This window comes from Sciurus vulgaris (assembly GCF_902686455.1).
Source record: "Sciurus vulgaris genome assembly, chromosome: 2".
Taxonomy (NCBI): domain Eukaryota; kingdom Metazoa; phylum Chordata; class Mammalia; order Rodentia; family Sciuridae; genus Sciurus; species Sciurus vulgaris.
The window spans coordinates 158,914,227-158,933,344 of NC_136462.1; the positions used below are offsets into that span (position 1 = coordinate 158,914,227).

Here is a 19,118-nt window from a genome sequence, read left to right on the forward strand (position 1 = left end):
TTGAGGGTTAAATGAAAATTGTTTAGTCTAAGCTTTAATGATTTTTAATATGGTTTGGTATAGAACACAAGGATTTTTTTTCATTTCTTTCTTTTAGTTGAACATGACTATGTATATGTAAATACTCATAATAATTTTCTCTTGAGAATCACTTTAAGCTCTTTTGTTAAAGGAATGCTAAAAAATATAACTGAAATGTTTCTTTAAAAATCATTACTAGAACCCTTTCAAAACTAGAAATGGCAAAAGAAAGGTCTTTAGGAATCAACTGGTATTTTTCCCTTTAAGATCTTTAATGGATTAGTCTGTTATGGTTACAATTAAATAATTTTAATTTTAGATTCAGGAAACAAATATAAAGTCAAAACCAACAAAATCCCTCAAGTAATTTTGCCACATTTGTCCCCAATTCTATTCCTTTAAAATACTCTGCCATAGCATGCCAATAATTTTCTTCTGTATGCTTGTTTTATGAGTATCCATTGCTTTAAGAAAAGACATTCAAGGAAGTAATTAAAAATGCAGATAGATTGGAAGATGGTTACTGGCTTCATGGAGGACTTAGTAAAGAATAATGCTTGATTCAAAGGAACAAAGAGAAACTTTGGTGGGAACTACTTATATACTTTTTTGCTGGACATGGAACAATGAAGGTGGAGACTCTCTAGTGGCTGCCCTTATATAAAGTTTTCACTTGGAAAGTTAATCAGAAGCAAAGCTTGAACAGAGTCTGTGCCATCAAAAGGCTGTCACAAGATGCCAATCTCAACAGGTAAAATTGTCACCTTGCAAGATGACACAGACTAAGCCCTGGCAAAAAAAGCTGCACTGTTTGGGGCGGGAGTTATATTTATAGATCTGGGCAGAATTTAAGAAGTGACTGAACAAGAGATTCCCATGCTGGTGTGTAAGTGAGGTTTAGTTTCTTGGTGAAAGTTATTGCTTAGAAAGCCTTTGTAGTTTTGTGGGTCTGCACCTCATGGATTTCCTTCTCTCTCAACTATCCCTCCACCTGCCATGAACACACCTGAAAGAGGAAGCAGGTGAAAGCACTCTAGAAGGCAGGATTCCTGTTGGGGATGAGGGCAAGATGTTCAGCAATATATAGCAGGAGGTTGGGATGTGAACCCTGTTTCCAAATTTTGAATCAGTGGAAGGAAGTGCTAAGATTTTCTGCCTTCATCCTTAATAGTGACTAGCATCTACATGGGTCCAGGGCATGCCCCCTCTTTGCTTGTCTTGGGACTGAAATCCAGGGTTTGGTCAAGACCTTGCATCTGCAATGATGGCTTCCTCTGTTGCTGGATACAGGTTTTATGGGAAGCATCCATCCTCAGGAGATCAAATACATGACCCAGGGGTAGGGTGACCAAGGAATGGAAAGATCACTGTGATGCCCCTCCATGAATACAGACCCATTACTGGTTCCAAGTTATGATGGAGAACTCCAGAGTAGGGTCTGGTCAAACAACAGGTGCCCACTGTCGCTCCACTGCTGTCCCTAAGCATCAGGGGAGGTTCCCTGGGGAGCAAGTAACCTGAGTTTCATCTGCTTGCCCACAAGCCTCCATGACACAAAGGAACTACTTCAAGGACTAACTTTAATGGGATTATGCAGAAGTGAACCCACTGGGGTTTGCATCCTATTTTGAAATAAGATATATGGCTTGAGCCTTGATTTTAAAACAAAAGCATTAAGTATGGGAATTTTTTTAAAGCAGTACAAATTCTGTATTGAAGGGCCACACACTTACCCTGTCCTTCCATCTGTCACTAATTAATTTAAAATTTTCCTAGACTTCTAGTGGTTTATGTTATATCCTCTGGAAATGACTATAAGGGCTTTCCCAGAGGGAGAGAACCAATGCATAATACTTAAAAGGCCGTGCTCGTTTCTTTCAAAGTTGTGTTGGCTCCCATAATACTTTTTAAAATCAGTTTCTGCACAAGAGGTAGATATGGTGCGTGTGTGCTCATGCATGCACGTGTATGCGCGTGTGTAAAGGAGAGAGAGTCAGACAGTATGTCAGAGACAGGAAGAGACAGAAAGAGGGAAAATCACACACTGTGGCAAAAACAGTTCTCCCCAAAGGGTGTGAAAATAACAATCAACAATGAAGGGTGAGAAACAAAAAGCCATTCAACCAGCGCATGTCATTTTTACTCTTCAGTGTGGATCAGTTGGTTTTTTTGGTTGTTGTTGTTAATTATATCACCTATTCTTTCCTTATATTGATAATTACATAATTATATGAAACAGATGGGTGACAGAATGTACCCAGATGGTGAGAATGTAAACAGGCTTACAAATTGCTTATTCTTGAGCATATTAAAAAGAATTATTCAATAATACATAGATTTCTATACTCTAAACATCTGTCAAGTAGAGCCATCAAAATGGCAGTTACTTTGTCATTTTTTTTTTTTTTTTTTTCTTCAACAGATACAATGTCCTCACTAGAAATTCCGGAAGCTAATTGCCATGGAGGTTAGATATTTAGCCATTTCCAAACATCTGGACACCTGAAATTCTAAACTCTTATCAGAGTCCACTGGCTTGATCCACCCACCCCTTTTATTAAAATAGAAATGAGCACAGCACAGGGCACATGCTGGTAATCCCAGTGGCTCAGGAGGCTGAGGCAGGAGGAGCACCAGTTCAAAGCCAGGTGCAGCAACTTAGCAAGACCTTAAGCAACTCTGTGAGACCCTGTCTCTAAATAAAATATTTTAAAGAGCTGGGAATGTGGTTCAGTAGTTAAGTGCCCCTGGGTTCAATCCCCAGTACAAAAAAAAAAAAAAAAAAAAAAAAAAAAAAAAAAATATATATATATATATATATATATATATATATATATATGATAGCTTCAAGGAGAGTTAAAATCATACAGTTCAAATTGTACTTTGTGCAAGCTGTGGAGGGTTAAAAAGAACGAAAGGGTTTGTATGAAGAACATAATTGAATTGCATCTGATGGGCTTTGTAAAATTTTTTAAAAATAACTATGAAATAAAAACCAGAAGCATCAAAGTTGTGTTTGTTGGTTTGTATGGAACCATCCCATGTAAGAGACAGGCTCACAGGCGGTGCAGATTCTGCGGGGTTTGCTGGGAGAAGTAGTATCTTCTTCTTCTGGCCCCACACACCCATCCCCACGGAGTCAAGTTTCTACTTCAATGACATGTAACAGAGGGGTTTTGTCTGCCCCCACTTATCTTGCTTCTCTTGGCTTTCTTGATGACACCTGCTTCCTCATGACACCATGCATGCTTGGTGCATACCCCAGAATATGAACACTCAGGTGACAGGGACTTATTCACGTTTTTAGGACCGTGCCATGGGTGCAAACAACAGTGCCCACCATGGGTGATTAGCACACAATGAATTTGGATTGAGCAAGTGACATCAAAGTTCTCCATCTCCAACCTTCTTGACCAGCAATGCAGAATAGGCCCTGGGTCACAGTTTAGGCAAAAGAGCCTGTCCAGGCAGAAATAGAGGGTGACCAATATGTGAGACTTCCGATGTTCCCTTCTTACTTGTCAGGCAGATATAAACCAGGGTGTGTATCAGAGTTGTGGGCAAAAAGGGGAATACCTAGAAGATGGTGTGGTGGGGCAGAAAGAAGGCTCAGAGAGAGACAGTCCCACCTTGCTTCTGGTGGAGCAACCTGGCTCTTGGGGAGAACCAGCATCAGTGGGGCAGAGGTGGATCGCAGAATCAGGCTACTGTCACACACCCCACTCTGGGAGGAGATGAAATGTAGATATGCTTGAAGTGAGGAATGTGATCACCTCTCCAGAGACATATTTGTGTGGCACCTTGTGGGAAGTGCGTGTACTTTGTGTGTATGGGGGGGGGGGCAGGGCACAGAGAGGTCAATTTGACTACCCAAGGGGCCTGGAGATTCTTTTGGAATTTGGGCCCTGCGTATTCCAACTGCTTTCTAATAGGATGGGTCCTAAAAGGGTAGGCCAACTGGGAAAAAGAAACCAAGGCACTTTTCATGCATTTGAGTATGTCTCTCTTCATGCTCTAGGGAATGGGGGGTGTTGGCAGGCTGCTCTGAGTGGGGACAAGGGTTCCTGGGCACTAAGCAGCATCCCTTTGAGAAGACTATCACAGAACAGAACACAGTGGGGAGAGGGAAGAGGTGGTGATAAGAGCCCCTGTCAAACCAGGTGCCTCTACTGGAGAAGATAATGGAACAAAGAACCAGGGGTATGAGCAGGGTACTGACATGGAATCGAATCCAGACACCCAACTCTTTCAGCCTCTGGCATTTGCTCTTTCTTTTGAGATGAATTGGATGACCCTGACATGCCTCCATCTGCAGCTGTCTTCCTGTCATGATGGGAGTGGTGAGCTCTTGGAAGTCACACAGTGGGGCAGGGGGCACAAGCTTTGGTTCTACCAACACAGGGTGACCAAGGACTCTGTGTGTGGGGATGGATCCTCTCTAGTAAACAGACTAAAATACTTCCCTATGGTATATAATTCTGTGGGACACTTTCAGATCATGTTTGGGAAACTCCTTAATGGTGTTCTTGTGGCAGATAATATCCAGTTCCATTTTTAAATTGACCATTAACTCTGGTTTCATGGAAGCACCATCTTGAGGATCCATGGACAGAGGTGGAAATGAGGGTGATTTTGGTGAATAAAAGATCTGCCTGAGACTAGCTCCCTGGAAACAGCTCCTTTTGGTTAAATCCATACACTGTCATAAAAACCTCGATTACAATGACTACCATGGTGATAATTTCAATGCACTGAAAAAAAAAAAAAAAAAAAAACAAACATACAAACCAAACAAATCCAGAGACATGATTAAAAAGCACAAGAAGTGGGAGTGATGTATACTTTGTGATTTAGGTATATTGCCTTGGGTTTCAACCAACTGGATGGCTCGTGCTTGCCTACGCTAAGTCATGTTGAGTCATGTTTGTTATTAAAAAGCCTTTATGGATCTCATGCTATTTTCATCCCTTATTTATTATATCCCCCCACTTTAGTCATCCTTTTTAGTTTTCTCCTTGCTTACTAAGCTGGTTACTATGGAGATCATGACATCAGGAAGCTTAATGGTCTTGAGGCAACACTGAGGATAAAGGTCAATCTGATTCTTAAGTGGTTCAGTCCTAGAGAATGTAGCAGCCTGAGGACTGAGGATTGAGGGCTTCAAGCTGCATCTCTAATGAGGGCGACACCCAGGTGGAAGGCAAGCTCTGTTCCCTTTGCCAAGTCCTCCTGGGCAACCCTGAGTGGGAATGCCATGCCCCCAGATAAGTGGGCACTTCTCTTTCCAAGACCCATTTAATCCTTTGCCTCCAATGAACTCAGATGCCATTTTCCCTCAAGGTTTGAGGAGTGTATAAATAAGGATGATATGTAAACTCGGACTACTTTATGAAAATTACTAAATTATAGAATTCTTTTAACCTACCTGAGTTCAATTTGATTATAAAACCTGTCTAGTTCTGAGTTTTTTCCCCCGGTCTTTTACATATTCCAAGAAAGCATACCTTATTTTTTTAAAACCAGAATGTAAAAATTTTAATGGAGAGATCTAAAAGTAAAAATTCTGATACTTTATAATATATGTATCTATGGATATAAAATCACTTCATAATGAGAGGATTTGTCTTTTTATAATTCTTCCATGGTCAAGCAAGTGTTGGCCAGCCTTATGGGGCCTTCTTGTTCTGCAGTCCATGTGCATACTGCTGCTATCATTGTAGCTGAGTATTATTTTTATATTAATAGATGTGTTTCATGCCTGCCAAGTCCCTGTTGACTCAGGACATTACCTGACTCTTCAGACAGAAACCAGGGGACACTGGGCCTTTGGAAAGACACACCCTAGCAGAGAAAATGGGTCAGTGTGTGCTCTTTTGTTCCAAGTCAGACAATGGGTTGTGAAGAGGTTTTGAGTCTTGAAAACATGACTTTGTATATTAGAAGTCAGAGTTAATACCTCAAAGGACAGGTTTTAGAATAAATGGTAATAGTAGAGACCATTGTCTGAAGATTGGAAAAAGGAAGACAGTCAGAGGGAAAGAGAGAAATCCAGTACAGACCTCTCCTTTCCTTTGGTTAAGGCCATAAACGAGAAAGGAAGGGTTCCCACAAAGGTTTTGGAGAACATGAGAATAGAGGAGGCTGTGTCTTGTGGGGACTTCCCTCATGAATCCTTGTCTTGGGGAAAGTAGGGTGGAGATGACTGAGGGAGGTGTAGGATCAGAAAGAATGAGGCAGGTCACAAGCTTCCCGAAGTCCAGAGCAGTGGGGAGTGAGAGAGAGAGAGCACATCTGCATCCATGCTCCAGAAAAAGCATCCGAGCTCCTGCCAACAAATGCCAGACCCAACAAGTTTTAAGCCTGTGAAGAGGGAATCCTACTATCGAAGGCACTGAGGGCTGGCTGTGGAATGGAGGTCAGGATGAGAACCAACAGCCCTGGAGAACAAAAGTTTAAAACTTTATGCTCAACGTGTGCCTGTGAGAATAGGCAGTGCCCATGAACAGGCAACTCCATCCCAAAGGCCACAAGATTCCATGTCCAGGAGCTCCTGAGAACTGAGATGTCTTGTTTTCCCAGTCCCCCTGAGAGAGAGAGAGAGAGAGAAAGAAAGAGAAAGGGGGGCGGGGGGATTTCTAGAATGGACTCCATGTAAACTTTAAACAGTTAAATTTACATAGAATTCATGGAGGTTACTTTCTCCTCCTATCAGCCAGAATGAAGGCAGAACACTCACCATTTTGCACACCTGATCACCTGTCCTAAAAGTCTTTATCTGACAATAAAAAAAGAGGGTTATCTGTATGTTGATGGTTTCCTTAGATAAAGTACCATATTGCCAATATGAATTATCTTTTTAAAGTCAGGAATCATAAGTTTTCATTTTCAAATTGTAAAAACTTAGTACAATTTGGAAAGAGTAGTTGCTTTAATTTCGAGCCTTTCTAGGTATTTATTTCAAAGGAAATGGTCACAAATGTGCCCAAAAGTAATAAGCATAGATATGGTAGCATCAGTTATAAAAATCTGAATAAGAACTTAGGTGACCAATGTGAGGTAACTGGATATCAACCACGGTGAGCCTTGGCTCTGGGGTCAAACTTCTCACTTCAGAGCCATGATTTAGCAGGTGCACAGCTTCAGGCAAGTTAATGTCAAGTGGGAACTCTGAGGCATGAAGACAATAAGCGCTACATTCCACAGGAGCCCCTCTTAGAAAAATATTGAAGTGGGTGGGCAAGCCCTGCTTAGCTGACTTCTAAACCCTAAAGGAAAATGGAGGCATAAAAGGGTTAGAAGATCGATGTAAGAAAATGTTTTCTGAAAATTTCTTCACTAAGAACTGCTGATGTTCTCTGAGTCCCCTGCCTCTCCCTCATCCACCTTTAAAAGGAGAGGTGGGATTTGCCTTGTCCTTGGCCTCAAGTCACAGAGTTTTGGGGCCCTACAAGAGTTTCACCTGAGTTCCCTACTTATTGGGCACAACAGGGTGAGTGTGATTCCTCCTGAGAAACCTAATGGCCATGATGAGTAGCCCAGTGGCTGTTGAAGGACCCAAAGGGGAGGTAACCTGTACTGACTGATAGGTTGAACATCAGAGACAGAAACTTCTATCGAGGTCCTTCCTGTAGGATGATGTTATGGTTTAGATATGTGATATCCTCCAAAATGCAAGAGAGTTCAGAGACAAAATGAGTTTTGAGAGGTGTAACTTAATGGATGGCTTAATCCACTAGAACGGATTAACTGGGTTGTAACTATAGGCAGGGAGGGTGTGACTGGAGGAGGCACACCTTTTGGGATATATATTCTGACCCTGGTAAGAAGAGGATCTCTCTGCTTTCCTGTTGCCATGTCCTGAGCTGCTTTCCTCCACCATGCCCTTCCACCCTGATGTCCACTTTGGGCCAAGAGCTATGGAGTTGGCTGTCTATGTGTAACAGTGGTCCACCTCATGCTTTGACTGTAGCCCTTGCTGGTCTGCACTGAGCTTTATTTTAAGATGGACATACATGTTTTCTTTTCCTCTTCTCCCTTTCCCCCTCTCTAACCTGAGGGTGGGGAGCAAGAATGCATTTTTCCCTTCCTATGCAGAGTTATCTGCATACACCCCCCACTGGAACCAAGTAATTCAGATTTTAGAGATGGCACCGAAGATCTAAGAAAGGGCTATCTCTCAAATTAACAAGTGAATCACAATCCCCCACAGGGAACACCTGGAAATGACTCTCTTCTTTAAAAACCCTCTGTGTTCCCTGATGGGCAGAGTCACAGCCTCTGAGACAGGAGTTCCCTGCGCTTCTCTTTTGCCAGCAAAGCAATAAACCTTCTTTTTCCTTTTTCTCAAAACTTATGACCTCATTATTGAGTTGGGGACAAGGAGGAAGCTTCCAGTAACATATGGACTGAGACCTTTAAACCATGAGTCCTAAATAAACTTCCTTACTTCTAAGTTCTTGTCAGGTCCTTTGGTCACCTCAGGAGTCAGGACTCAGGTGTCAAAGCAGGACTGCATTGCCTGGAAGATAGGAAAACTGGAAAGTGGCTGGGAATATCTAAAGACATTTCACAATCGTGCTGTAAAGAAAAGAGTCTGCTGACCCACAGAGCAGGGGTTGTCCTAGGACAGGAGAGGTCAAGAGTAGACTTGCCAGCTTCCCAGCCCTGTTTCTCCCTGCCTTGGCCCCAATTTCAGAAGGGCCCAAAATACAACAAAATAAGAGGAAGAAACTAACAGGCATAATAAATAAATAAATAAATAAATAAATAAATAAAACACCACTAACCAAATGGAAGAGGCATGGTGAGAGAGAGAAGAGAAACTCCCTGTTCTCCTCCAACTGTTCCTATACACAGTTAGCTGGCTTCCGCCACAGGATGGAGAAGTCTGACCTTTGGATGAAAATTTAGTTTTCATCATTACGGAAAATGAAATTGGACGTTTGATGGAATTAAGATCGTGTGCTGTGATTTGAAGTGACCCACACAACTTTAATTACCTAAAATTGACCAGAAAAGTCACAGGACTTGCCCACTTCCCATCTGGGTACAGGAGAAACCCCAACCACACTGAGTGCATTCACAGGACAGAAATCAAGTGACTCTGTGATTATTTCAACAAGTCCTGCTGGGTTAACGCTCACTTGCATTCCCAAATCTCCCCTTTCCTCAGTTTCCCCCACTGCAAACTGGAGAAAAATTACACACAAACTTGTACAAGAGTGAAACAAGATGGCCCATGAAAGCATGCAATGCACACTCTGGCATAAAATAAGAAATGTTCTTTCAACAAATATTGAGCTTTGCTAGTCAATGAAAAACTGCACAGTCACTTTAGAGTCCTCAGTAATACGTAAAGATATCTATAACGTAATTCAGGGAAAAGGAATATTTCAAAGCATTATAACCCCATATTTATGTGGGTGGTTTTTTTTTTTTTTTTCAATGAAAATGATCTACAGGTAAAACCACCAAAATATTAATGAAGGTAACCCACAGATAGAAGGACAACAGGTTTTACTGATTTTCTTTATTGCTTTTTCCCTAAAATTTCTACCTTAAATAAATGCTTTTTGGTCATGACATATTTATTTGAAATCAAGGGGCAAAAGTTGTGACTTCCCTCATCGCATCTGCAGCTGTAATGGTCTCCTTTGCTATTTATATCCTCAGCTACTCTAAAATACACAAAGAAAAGCCTCACGTAGGCACTGCCATTCCTTTCCTCCCTGAAGGCAGATTCTGGAGCAGTCACTTAGCTTCGAAGGCCAGTTCCTGCCTGAACTGGCCAGGAGCTCAGGTCCACCTTGAACCCTTGCTCCACTGCTGGTCTTTCAGAGCTCTTCAGTAGGCAGCTGATATGTCCCTGGGCATTTCTGGACCTCCATAGCAGTCATTACCCTGGCTCTGCAGGGAACAGAATGCATCCCCCCACCACACGCACGCACACTAAGTTGTGGCAAGAACCCTATCAGCATCCAGGAAAGCCTTAGGATTTTTTTTCTTTTTCTGCTGAGAGACTTGGCAGCCCTTTTTAAGAGCAGTAACATCTCTAAAGGTGAACTGAAATAAAGGATATGTTGGTAGCTTAAAAAAACCAGAAAGTCCTTCATTTTACTCCTGTGTTTGGATGAGCATTTTCTTTGTCACCTGATCTCATCTAAATAAGTGCCCCCACGCAGGACCACAAGAGGCTGATGAGGAAGGAGAAAACAGGGAAGAGAAGAGCAGGGGACAATTTATTTTAGAAAAATCTCTGTGTTCAAAAACTGAAGCTATCATTGGTGGTGTGGGCTCAAATGTGTGTAAAAAGCTCTCTTGGAGTGGTGGAAAATTCTACTGTTGAAACTAAAGAGTAAGGTACCCTGCCTATCTGTGGCCTTAAGTTGACCAGCATTTTGCCATTTACTAACCAGAATACTAAACTGATCTACGAATGACAGAATGTGAAATGGTGCATCCCCCTTGGAAAATTGTTTGGCAGTTTCTCAAAATTTTAAACAGAGAGTTACCATATGGCACAGCAATTCCACTCCTAGGTATTCCACTCAAGAGAAATGAGGACATACATTCACACAAAAACATGTATATGAATTTTCATAACAACATTATTCATAACAACCAAACACTGGAAACAATTCAAATGTCCATCAACTGGTGAATGTATAAATAAAATGTGGTATCATCCGTACAATAGAATGTTCAGCAATAAAAGGGAATGAAGGAGCTGGGGATATAGCTCAGTTGGTAGAGTGCTTGCCTTACAAGCACAAGGCCCTGGGTTCAATACAAAGCACCCCCCCAAAAAAAATAAATGGAAAAAAAGGAATGAAGGCAGATACATGGCTACCACATGGATGAACTTGGAGAACATGCTGAGTGAAAGAAGCCAGTCACAGACTACGACAAAACTGTATGAAGTGTCCACTTCTATTAATTGTTCAGAATAGGTATATTCATAGAGACAGAAAGTAGATGAATGGTGACTTGAGGCAGGGGATAGGAAGCTGGGGACATAAGAATGTGACTGCTAAATGGCACAGGTTTCTTTTTTGGGTGATAAAAATGTTCTGAAATTAGATAGTGGTAATGGTTGCAAAATTCTGAGAGTTTACTAACACCTATTAAATTGTGCAACATAAATGGGTGAATTGTGTGATGTGTATATGATTCATATCTTAATAAAGCTGTTGGGGCGAGGACTGTGCTTCAATATCTATTCTAGAAAATGAGGATAAGGATGTAGGATTGTTTTATGATAATATTGAGATCTAAGTTCCTTTTTACAATTTTATCTCTTATCACACCCTGAAGGTCTCCGTTTTCACCACCCTGTCACTGTCCAACATTCAGGGCTTATTGATTACGACACTAGCTCACATTCTGTCCACCCCTCCACTTCTACCCCCCAAAGTGGTTACTTTGACACTTTCTAAGAACACTGGAAAGCCACATACAAAATGGAACTGAATCTTGAAAAGTTTATAATGTAACTTCCACATGGGAGTCATTATTTCTTCCCTTCTTTTCTGAGCAGCTGCCACCATAACTTTGAAAGTTTGTAGCAATGTGCTAATAACAACAAAGAAAGAATTACAGTCAGCCTGAATCACTGGTATCCAAAATCTGACCCTAGCGCACCCACCTGGACCCAGATATCTTCTCCTTCCAAACCTGCCCCAGCCAGAGTCAAGCTGGTCCCAGATCAAACCCAAGTGGATGACTGCCAGGAGGAGAATCCAAACTGCACTACAGGAAACCCTAGGTCACCTTTTGATTAAGTAGCTGGTGCCAAAGATCTGGAAGATTAAAAAAGGTCAATGCCAAACTATCTTCCTTCTTTGTGGTTTGCTTTTCCTATAATAGCCATAATATCAGAACTCCAGTTTTTTAGATAAGAAATATGTAGTGGCTAATGGTATGAGTTTCATCAACAGGGCTGAGTCTGAATATCTGTCAACATATTAACCTTCGAACAAGTCATTTACCTGCCCTCCCTGCAAGCCTGGTGTTTTTTTAGGTATACTGAGGATGATAGTCAACAGTATTTACAAGTGCTGATGCGAGAATACACAAGACAATGTGGGAACTTTTAGCAAGATTCAATACACAGTAATAACAGTATTAGCTATTGTTGTTTTTCCTTGATAAGCTTCCTAAGGGCAGGAATTAAGATGCAAATAAGAAGAAACCACTGGCTTATATAAGTCATTTTGATATACACATATATACTGTATTTTATATTAAACCAGATAGTATTTAGAGAATAGGAAAGAAATGCCCATACAACCCCTATTGCTTGAAGGACAAAAAGCATTTCACGAAGGAATCTGTACAAATTATAGTAAGAATCTCAGAGAAAAGTGTTCACTATACATAGAAGAAATGCATTTCCCACAAGTAGCACAGACATGTAGGAAATGACTGAGAAGTGACTTAAAAAGAACAAACTGGACTCATGGTGGTGACTTAAAGTGGGTTAATTTCATTTCAAGAAACATTGCCATGGTCACATTGATAATGATCAGTGCCTATTTGATGTGAAAAATATGGGTTTGCATGTTTAGAAACCTCTCCCAAGGAGATGCTGAAGAGCTGAATTTTAAAAACACACCACACCACACACACACACACACACACACACACACACACACACACACCAACCATGCAACCAAGGGAAGTCTAACCACAGCAGTGAAAGTTACCAAGTTTAAGGAAGGGGCTGGGAAACAAGCTGGGGAAAATCTAGCAGGTGCTGGGAGAATAATGCAATTTCCTAGGGCAGCAGATGCACAAGTGAAACAGTATCCAGTAACAGTCCATCAGATGGTAATTATAGCTGGACTGGGGAAGAACAGCCCAGATGAAAAGGGGCAATTCAAAGGGTAACTGAATGCCAGTGAGTGACATCTTCCTGAGAGATCACATACCAGGAAAGGGAGGGCCAGCATTTCACTCTGAAAGGGGGCAGGATTAAATACACTTTCATTTTTCTTTATAGAAGGACAAAGGGGAAATATGGAAAATCCAAATGGAGACCTCCAAAGAATTCACTAGTGGAGACCTCAACAGACCACCACTAATAAACAATCTAATAAATAATCAGAAAGAAATAACAGTGTTGGTCACTCTGTAAACTCTGGAAGAATGATTTCTCAGGAGAGAGAGCAAGAATGAGAGAGAGAACAGTTCACACTCTAGTTCTAGAAACACTTTTATAAACCCATATGATGAACTAAAGTGATTGCAGTGGATGATGAACTTTTGTTGATAATGAAGCAAGGGTAGCCACTGTTTAGGTTCAAACCAAAATGTCTGAAGTTTAATATGACAAATCATACCTATTTTAAATAACCACTAGAAGGAAGGCAGTACCAGGGACAAAAGTCACAAAGGTAGTCCCTTCTGGGTAACTCTACAGACAGGAATTTAATTGTGGTGTGATTATCTCTCCTGAGTCCAGGCTCTTGTTCCCTAGAGGTCAGTGCAAACCCTCTTCCATCCCCCATTAATGATGAAAGTCAACTGGCAGCTTCTCAAGGGCAGGGATGGTGTCTCAGTCAACTCTAAATCCCCCTCAGGAGGCAGGCAGAAAACAACACTAGTACACAGAACCATCTGCAAAGTAAGAATGGGGCAACTTGCTCTGCAGTCTTTAATTAGCAACAGCCACATAATTAATAAAGCCAAATTCTGAGTTTTCTCTGATAGTACTTATGCAGGTGAGCCATAATTCATTTCATAAAAAATGTCCATGATAACAATGAAGTTTTGCTCAATCACAAAGAAGAAAGAAATTATGACATTTGCTGGTAAATGGATGGAACTGGAGAAGATCAAGCTAAGTGAAATAAGCCTGACTCAGAAAAGACAAGGGTTGAATGTTTTCTCTCATATGCAGAAGAAAGACCAAAATAAGGGGAAAAAAATGGGTGTCCTATGAAAATAGAAGAGATATCAGTGGAACAGATGAAAGGAATAGAAGGGGAGGGAGAAGAGATGTGGAAAGAACTGCAGAATGAAATTGACCAAATTATGCTATGCACATATATGAATATACCACAGTGAATTCACCTTTATGCATATCTATAAATTAACAAATTATAAATTATTAACAAAACAATAAATAGAAGGAAGACAGTAGAGGAAGGGCAACAGGGAGAGTGAGGAGGGGAGAGTTAAAGGAACTTCTAGGGACTGAAATGGAGCAAATTATTATTCTACACATGTACGATTATGTCAAAATGAATCCCACTATTATATATAACTAAAAAGCACTATCAATAAAAACATTTAAAAGTAGGAAATTCAACTACAAAAAAAATTCCATGTTAATAACTTTCAGAATGTAAATACACAAACCAGGATAACTCATTCAAGATAAGAGGTCATCTTTCAGGGCCATATGTGAATGATGATATTAGTCAGAAAAAAGTCCTCTCTCTTAGCCATGAATTCACACTGGTGGACCGTGAAGATATTACTACACATCCTATAGCCTGACTTCTGCAATATATGATGAATATCATTTGCATTTTCTAGGTTCTTACTTATGACTTGCTAGAGAGTGCACTGTCAATTAATAGAAACGATAGGGAAAGGTGGTGTGGCAGGGACACCTATCATCCAAACTAGGCAGAAGCTACTAGGGCCTCAGGGTGGGGAGGGAGAGCATGCTGCCTTGCCATGCAGTGATGAATTTCAATCACCACTGCCTTGTGCCAGATTCAAATTGGCAACCCACTGAGATGAAACGCTTTCTATCCCATTACTCATGCCTGGAGTGATCTGTTCCGTTGAAGATTGGCTTCCTAGGTGAAAGCGAGGGAATGGATGGTCACTCTAAGATGCCTTAAATGGGATAAAAGGTATGAAAGGCAAGTGGCCAGAGAGAAATGATAGGGATATGGTAAAGGAGCTGATGGTCCTAGATGAAGTTCAATGCATGGATGGGAAAGGGTGGGACACTTAAAGGAAAAGGGAATTCAGTTAGCAATGGCAATTGCTCAACCTTACCCACTTCAACTGCTGCAATAGTATTGCTCTGCAAACAAAATGATATATTTAGGTCTATATGGAAATATTTCCTAAAAAATTATATTTGGCTCAACTTATCTCAGGAAATCATTTTAAATAATTAAAACTATTTAAAATGTTTAAAAGAAAAAAAATAAATAATACAACTTTTGAATATTCAGGCCCATCCCATATCCTATGCTAGAGATTTTAAGATTTCTAATATTGTTACTAAATCCTTTTTAAAGTTTATTTGTTTTGCAGTGCTGGGGATCAAATCCAGGGTCATATGCATCTGGGAGACAAGTGATCTAACTACATCCTAGCCCTAATATTATGCATTTTATTTTGTAAGCCGTAAGTCTTTTTGTTTGTTTTGATTTTGCAGAGCAGGGGATCATACCCAGGGTCTCATGCATGCTAAGCATGCACTCTACCACCAAGCTACATTCCCAGTCCCTTGCTAAATCTTAATCTTTACTAAAATCTTATCTCAAGATTGAGTACAATAAGTAATAGCAAAAAATTAGAATTTACTAGTAAATAAAATCAACAGCACAAGGCAGTAAGTAAATATCAGTACTGTCATTTTCCCACCCATCCCTTAGGGTTTTAGACAATGCATCTCTGCTATGTCTTAAGATATGCCAGGGCTCTGAGAAGACAGCAAACTGAAATGACCAAGGAAAAGGTTATTAAAGAGAAGAAGTGATTTCAAATCATAGCAACATGGGAAGCAATGATAGGATCATTTCTAATGAAACAAAATGTTTTCTCTGTCTTTCTCCCTACTTGGAGCTCTAGCTCCACTCAAAGTGGCCCAACTCTGGAAATTCCAGGGGCAATGGGAGGGAGCAGGAAGGAGCTCCTGCATGTTCAGAAAAGTGTGCTCTTGCTCCTTGCCACTACTCCATATGCCTCTCCTTCAGCTCCAGCAGCCCCACTCATGCCTCCAGAGGGCTGGCTGAAGGCACAGGAACCATAGCCACCACTAATGCATGCCTCATTCCTCTGGTCTTCTATGTTTGAGGGTTTCTCAGCATTTCACTGTCCTACAAAAGGACAGCATTTCTCATCTTGACCTTGATATGATACAGAAGCTGCTTGGTGAATCCATGTACGTTTTACTACCAGCCCCTTCTCCTAGAATTGGCATGACTCCATAGAAGCTGTATTTTAGTGATAGATACAGCATGTAGACACCCTCTTTGACCCCCAAGGCTCAGTCTGTGCATTAAACTTGTGGGTGTGGTTCTCATCCCCAAGAAGTCCATTCCCAGGATGTTCACATATAAACAGAACACCTGGTCCTCCAGATGGACTGGTGCATGTTTCATCTCTATAGTGCAGTGTACCTTACTATGTCTGACCTATGGATGCAAAGATAGGTATCTAGGGTTTGTTTCAAAATGATATAGGAGGAAGGGAAAGTGAGTGAGGAGAAAGAAGATTCAAAATTGACAAGAGTGGAAAATCATTGCTGCTGAGTGTTGAGTTTTGTGCTACTCAAGGTGTGGGACATATGTGCCCGTGTGCTGTGACTGGTCCTTGAAGACATATGTATAGAGATTGAGAGAAGCATTCAGAAGCCTTTATAGTCATTTGATAGAATAATTCTGTGTCTGTAAAATCTAATATAAAATAATTGGACTTGAATCTTTGTCTGTCTTTGCTTTTTAAACTCTTTTTTTTCCAGGAATTCACTTTTCAAAAAACTGTCACTCTATGAGGATTGTACACTTAAAAAGAAAGAAAGTAAAGAAAGAAAGAAAGTGGAAAGATGACTATCTTGAAAAGATTGAGAAGCCCTGCTTTATGTAATTCTCTTTATCTTTGTATCTGCTTGCCTTTTTCCACAATAAAATGTCAAAAGAAAAAAAAAAGAATTGTTATTTGTTATCAGTCTCAAAATTTACAATTCATCAGAATATAAATGAATTGATTTTATTTTACAAATACAAAGATAAATGTAGGACTTAACAACCTCAGTTACCCAAGGGGGCTGCCGCTAAGATGGGCCTGGTGGCAGCCCCCTCCCCCAGACTGCCACACAGGGTGGGGTGGAGGGCAGGAATGACAGTGAGACCATGAGCTTACTACAGAACTGAGCACCACATCCCGCTCTGATGAGCAGCTCCTTGGCTTAACATTTGGAATGTTTAAACTTTCACTTTTCTTTTTTCCTCTCTGACAAAAGACACATCTTAGCCCAAGAAGAGTTTTTTTTTTTTTTTTTTTCCTCTTGATTTTTAAGTGGAAATGGGTATGAAAACTACAAGCCCATGTTAGTCAACTTGACACAATTATGGTTTCTAGTTAAGAAACTGAAAACAGTTGTCTATAGGTACACACGTACATTTCCATTTAAAATGGCATCCAGTCCCTTTTCCTATTCTGGTCATAACACCGTCATTCCAGAGCCATTCGTTTTAAGGTCAAAAACTCCTGTGACCCCAGGGCAGCTAATATGTTCCTGTTAATCATCCTTACTCCCCACAGAGGAGTTTAGAAAAAAACAGCTTAAGATTCAAACATCTTGAATGCAGCCAGCTCTGTTTTCTCCATCAGCTTTGTCCTAACAGCAAAAGACCACTTAATGCCTTGAAAGCAAAACATCGATTGGAAGAGGGAATCTGCTTTTGAGGAAGGGGAAAGAAAATTAAAATATGCTGGGAGGGTGACTGTAGGCCATTTGTCCTGGGACACAGCAGCACCTGGGGTGTCCCCACTGTGTCCCCCAGTGGGATCATGTGGCTACTGTTTCAGGCTTACCGTGAAAAAACCACTTGAGGGGAAAGGCTGCAGGGAGCCTTTGCAGGGCGCCGCCTGTAAGGGTATGAGCGCCAGGTTCCCTGTAATTAAGAAGCAGCCTGCTCCCGCGAAGACAGTGCTGCCACCCCATCTGCCAAGCCCGCGGGAGCTGGCACCGCGCCTCCCTGCCTGCCGCCCTGCTACCCACCGGATCCTTGGAGACCGCCTTTGATGGAGCGTTTATGCCAAGCTTTTCCAGAGGATAGACAATCTGTCGTCGTGGTCGCACGGGAACCAAGTAATGAAGGGCAGATGTCAGGGAGTGGGCGTAGGGGTTCTGGAACTGAAAGACAGCAATCTATATTTTAGGGGAGAGAATGTCAGAGAGGCGCAGCACAGATGTCTGCGTGCAGCTTTACAAATACAAAACTCTTAACTCCGCCAAGTCGGAGAGGGGGAAAAAAATCAGCAAATAAACAAACATACTCTTCGAGCAGAGGAATGAATTGTAGATAATGCCTGACACTAATGAAGATAATTACGAGAGTAATTACATTACTATCTCTGTGGGAATGACAGATAAACAAGTGGTTTGGTTTATGGGATTTTTCAGTACAAGTATTTTCCCCAGGAGGATGCTCTTCTCCATAGTGATCATGAATCAGCTTGATTTGACCCCATTAAGTTGTGTTATCTGTGTCCTGTTAACCTTTGTGTGTTTGGCACAAGCTGCTTTAAGAAGACACGTAGATAAAAATGCCATCGCAGAGTGACTGAACAAGAAAATGTGAAAATTTTCCTGTTTATAAAAGTCACTCCCAGAGACTTCAGATGGACGCTTGTGGATAAAACAAGTGTTAGAACAAAAAGATAAAACTGCAAAGTAGGGTAGGGTGGGGGAGGTAGATCATATTATTTTGACTTATACTAAATTATGATTAAGATTTATGTTTGTTGAAATGAACTATGATAAATCAAGTTTTAGAACAAGGCTTTAAATATTAATTTTCTCTAGTTTTTAAAAATTGGCAAAGAAAGCTAAAAATGGTGATTTTTATTTCTCTCATGTATGAATTCTTAGAAATTTTGGTAAAACCAACACAGGGTATAGTAACCGTTTAAACCTCAAGAGTTAAACTGTGAAGCCAAAACTCTTAATGATGCATTTATTGAATTTAAGCAAGAAAGCAAAAAAAAAAAAAAAAAAAAAAAAAAAAAAACAACTGAACTGTAGATATATCTTAATAAATAAGACAATTTACGAATCACTTATTTGCAGCTCTACACATAACCCTGGCATTTCTAAGAGCTTCTACAGGGATTCTAAAATC

At 40.7% G+C, this 19,118-nt stretch overlaps 1 protein-coding gene across 1 annotated transcript in view; it reads right to left on the minus strand.

The window, feature by feature from the left end:
- Positions 1–19,118, minus strand: part of CFAP61 (cilia and flagella associated protein 61) — a 281,876-nt gene that overhangs the window by 148,939 nt on the left and 113,819 nt on the right. The window contains exon 17 of the mRNA XM_079124251.1: positions 17,996–18,130. Coding sequence (XP_078980377.1) covers positions 17,996–18,130 — 135 coding nt within the window. The remainder of the gene's footprint in view (positions 1–17,995; positions 18,131–19,118) is intronic.